This window comes from Cupressus sempervirens, chromosome 2 (assembly GCF_028749045.1).
Source record: "Cupressus sempervirens isolate cs-2001-9-10 chromosome 2, ASM2874904v1, whole genome shotgun sequence".
NCBI lineage: Eukaryota > Viridiplantae > Streptophyta > Pinopsida > Cupressales > Cupressaceae > Cupressus > Cupressus sempervirens.
Genome location: NC_143119.1, coordinates 452749358 through 452754294, shown reverse-complemented (window position 1 = coordinate 452754294; position 4937 = coordinate 452749358). Strand labels below are relative to the sequence as shown.

Sequence of the window (4937 nt, the reverse complement as noted above, 5' to 3'; positions counted from 1 at the left end):
GCCCCCTTTTAATTTGTATTTTTGTATAGGACTATGGTCTTGGGCAAGATTGAAAGTTTTCTTTTCTTCGTTCTTTCCTACTGGTGCCCGTTTGAACAAAGAATATGTATTCTTTATTTTATTTTATCCTATAATATAAGGCCTTGACCTTTTACCGATAAAAAAATGTAAAAAAAAAAGAAAAAAAAAGAAAAAACTGTTATACATATCTTATATTTAATTTATATAAATTAGATATATATTTATATTTTGTAAAAACTATAAAAAAATAAAAATTATAAGCATTTATATAACAATTTTCATAAATGTGTGAAACATCCTCAAAATTTGCAATTAAGCAACAACTTGTTGCAATAGTATTTTCTATCTCATGCATTAGGGAAAGAAATATTTACTTTGTTTCTATTTGAATTATTTTCCAAGTTTTATGTGATTTGTAATTAACTTTTAGAAAAGTCATTTTTATGTTTATGTGTATGTTTATGTAGTGTGATTTTATTGTAACATTTATGTATTTTATAAAATGATATTATTTATATAATGTTTTCATTATATATAAGTTTTTTTTTTCATATGTGGAAATATTATTAATTATATATAGCTTTTTATATATTAATTGGTATTATTTTTATTTTACATATAAGAAAAATATTATTTATAATATATAAACATATATTCATACTTTTTTTACTCTCATATACACGTTTTATTACTTTATAATTATTTTATGTCTCTTAGACATACATATGGTCACATTAGTTTTATTTTTACTTTAAAATTGTTAAATTTATTTTATACATATCATTTTAATAAATTTTTAATTAATATGTTTTTAAAAATCTCTCTTTGATGTTAATGAATGCTACTCTAAAACCCTTATAACATCTTTATAATGTCAATAACATACACAAATCCGCCTTCTACAACATCATTGAAACTCATTGATTCATTTACCAAAATATATGAAAAATAAAAATACTAAAAAATAAAATCAGAACATAAGAGGCGATGTACAAGTGATGTGATAGTGGAATTGCTTTGAAAAGAGGGACGATTTCACAAGAATTAGACTTCGAAATCCAAGTCGGATTTGAATTGATTGATCCTAAAAACATGTGCGAGTGTAAGAAAAGAGTGGCAAAGGTGATGAATCTTTCTTTGACATGAAAGAGGGAGACGGAGAAACTATGGGAAGTAGTAGTCTTAGTCGTCTACTTTGCGTGTTACAATTGACATCCACGTCGGCACCAACTCCACTAACAACATGACTGCCTAGTGCCTACCTATATGGGCTGCGTATTATTCTTCTTCTTTTATTTCAATGCAAACTCAAAAGTGATTGAGATCGAGAGGGAGAGCTGCTGAAAGAAGCTTCATGCCCAATTACAATGACATACTGGATAAAATGTTTACATCAAAAAAAACTTTTTTGTTGTCGTTGTTGTTGTTTAGTAGGCAGTCTTGAAAGGCTTGTATCCACTTAAAGATTCAACAACGCCTACGATGGATCCACTGGCAGCTGCGAGTGAGACGATGAGGCAGACCATGCTGAGAATCTGAAGAGCAAACCATTTGGAAGAGAAGCGGGGGATCTTGTTCTGAGAGATGTACATTGTCACCGGGAAGTATACCGTCAATGGCCAGAATGCCACTGCTCCCATCAGCCCCACCACGCTGTTGAAGAATGGCAGCAGCATTGATATCAGTGTTGTTGTCACCACAAAACATGTCCTCCACACAAGCCTGAACAGATTCACATTGTATGCCCCAAACCATGCTATTGGCTGCACCCTGTACTCCTTGTTCACAAACTCACTCTTCTGCCACTTCTTCCCTGCCCACCCTTCCACAAATGCAAACAGGGGCTGGCAGTACACCTGTATCATCACACACCACGTATTCATTTAGTTGTGCTCATGATATCAGATTTTCACAATCTATGATATTCTGATCACTGTTGTTTCTAGATTAGATTGTGTGCGAATATTTGTGTTGATACAATATGAACCTTTTTTATGTGTCCTCTAGCTCTCTACTGTTACCATGATGGTGGATAGTAAAGAGCTGGAGAAAACAAAAACTCACATAAACTTCTGTTATATTTCGCTTTCTATTATCTCAATGATGGATAAAAGAGAGTTAAAAGAAGTCAAAAATTCATATATATGAAATATGATCCAAAATATTGATTTAGAATCTCATACTCATACACACTCTACTCTGCAAACAACAAACTTACAAAAACTCATGATTGGAAAGATTGACACAAAAATTCATGCACTGTCTACTCCAAGAATGAAAATAGGAAAGATGGCATTTAATTGTAGGAAGCTTTCAATTTGTGGAAAAGTTTAGATTGATGATAACGTAGTGAGTAGCTTTACCTGATATGCGCCAACCAAATGGATAACAATGGCGGCGTTGGCAATATCAATCATCCAAAAGGGATTGTAGAAACCAAACCCAGTGAGGAGATTCCCTGGAGCCTCGTCCCCAAAAGCTGCATAGCCCATGCACCCACACAGCATGTAGAACACTGTTGTTGTTGACACGCCCAACATTGTTGCCTTCTTCATCGTTTTGTTCTCTGCTGGAGGTGACTTTATTGTATCCTGCAAAACCCATTAATGTCAATTTCATATCATGAACACCACAGAACACACTCTGCTCTTGGTCAAATTAAGCTTAGGAGTATACCTGGATTTCAATGAGGATCATAGAGTAGGAATAGGCGAATGCAATGTTCCCAAGGGCTTGGAAGGTCCTCCAGATCTTTTCGGCTTCTGTGACTAAACCAATGCTTACGCCTGTCATGCTGCCTCTGAAATGTCCCAATTCTGCCACAAGCATATCAATACTATTGGCCTTTGTGATTTCATACAGTACCCTATATTGAAAACCTAAAAATCCTCATTTGATCGCAAATGTTGCAATCTGTTGAATGAATATATCATTGTTGTTTCTAAATTAGATTGTACGAGAGCTCAATAGAGAAGAGCCCCACAATACCAAAAAAACTATAGTGTCTTGACAGTAGATCTAAAATATTGATTAAACAAATCTCCATCTAGTCCAAAAGTAACATTGGTGACCATAAATTGCAAACTCAATGATTATGAGTATAAATTGCACAAGATTTTGATATGATTACCTGCTACTTTGCCAATGCCAAGGCAGAGTCCGATGGAGGAATAGGTGAATGACATGACTGCAGCCACAATGGAGAGCCACCATAGTCGGTCAAAGTCAGGAATTTGAGAAAGCAGAAGTTGTACCACTCCAAACATGATCATGTATGGGTTGTTGGAAATGTGGCAGGGAGCTTCATGTCCTTCACTCTGAAAACAATCTGACCTCGCAATCGCCCTGCCAATCATTTAAAAACATTATTAGCTACCCTCTCCCCCTGTTCCAATTGTACTAATTTCATCACGTTCAAAGAGGGAAACTTACGTCATGCTTATGGATGCAGCAATTGTATACCCAATTGCAGTTCCAACAAGATTGCCATATTGAGCCAAACCACAAATCCTCACCTGTAGACCGTCTGGAAACACCAACACAGGAAAAAAATGTCAGGGAAAAATCAAAATAGGAAAGCAATGTGCGACAAAATCTAGTACATAGCATGTAATTATAAGATTGAATTTTTATAGGGTTCCTGAGATTAAGGAGACTAATAGTCATATTTACTATAATTTCCAAGTTGTTTCAACATCAACTCTTCTACTAAGAACCAAATCCATCCTTTTATAAATCCCCACCTCCTCAAATAACTCATTTTAGTTAGAGGGGAGTATGAATCTATTGTTACCTAGATTTACTTTGACAGCATCCATATAAGTATAATTTCTCTTCCCAGTGACTGGGTTGGGAGACCGGTAACAGTCGGCCAGCAAGCAAGAAGTATAATATGTAACAAAGGAAAAAGCAAGCATGACTGCAGGCCCTGCAATCCAACCCAACTGAGCAATAGCCCATGCCAAGGACAGCACTCCTGACCCTATCACAGCTGTTATTATGTGGGCGCTTGCGGTCCATAGAGTGCCTGCGGTAGTACACAAAATTCTATCAATAAGGACCATTCTTAAACATCACATACTAAGTAAGAAATTAAACTGACCATTCTTAAACATTATTTACTGAGTTGGAAAATTAAGTTAACTACAACTATTTAATACTTTTATTCTAAAAGTCAAGTCTCAGTGCGTGATATTTATACAGTCCGATCAAGAACCATAGTCTACGTATAGCAATTGAACCAGACCAGAAGAGCCCCAATTCGAAGGATTGCATATGAAGATGCGAAATTCAGAAGAGCAAAGGTAGAATCTTGTGAGATTACCTTGGCGTTTAACACGGCCATCATCATCAAAGTTCTTGAGATTGGAGGCCTTTCCGTTCTCAAGGTGGTCGGCCTCAATGGAAACTTCAGCCATGTTCCCCTGCAGTTCGACTTGGAGATAGAAGTGAGGGGGAGCCACATGACCATTTTGAGCCATGATGGTCTTTCTTTCTTTCTTTACTGAATGAACTGCCCTGCAATAAAGCTCTTGTCAAAGGAAAAGGAAGCAAAAAGCAAGGCAGAGCTCAAGGCAGAGAAGAGATGAGTGAGCTCATATTTTACACGCCCTGAGACACAGATATTTATGGAGGGCAGCCGAGTGCATAGTAGAGATATAATCTTCTTGTGCACTTAACTTGCGCATCACAATCATATTGCATTTGCATTAAAATATTTGCAAAAGTAGAGGGAATCACGACTCCTGGTTCCTGAAAATATGGTAGACCAGGAGTTGATTGGCCAGGAATAGACCCACACTCTCCTCTCCACCTGACAAGTACTCACATCCACTATTGCAATTGACCTTATGCGCGGAATAGCTACTTCATTTTCACTAGTCCCTATTCTTTCCTGACCAAAAACAGAATCTGCA

The 4937-nt window shown here is 36.3% G+C and overlaps 1 protein-coding gene across 1 annotated transcript; it reads right to left on the bottom strand.

The window, feature by feature from the left end:
• Window positions 1–1011: 1011 nt before the first annotated feature.
• LOC149573007 (amino acid permease 3-like) lies at window positions 1012–4620 on the bottom strand. The gene is made up of 7 exons (XM_089814147.1): window positions 4346–4620; window positions 3815–4048; window positions 3454–3547; window positions 3152–3366; window positions 2698–2837; window positions 2385–2612; window positions 1012–1877 (listed from the first exon to the last, which is right to left on the bottom strand). Exons 1-7 carry the CDS (start codon window positions 4500–4502, stop codon window positions 1449–1451), a joined length of 1497 nt encoding a protein of 498 aa, XP_089670273.1. The 5' UTR covers window positions 4503–4620; the 3' UTR covers window positions 1012–1448.
• Window positions 4621–4937: the final 317 nt, after the last annotated feature.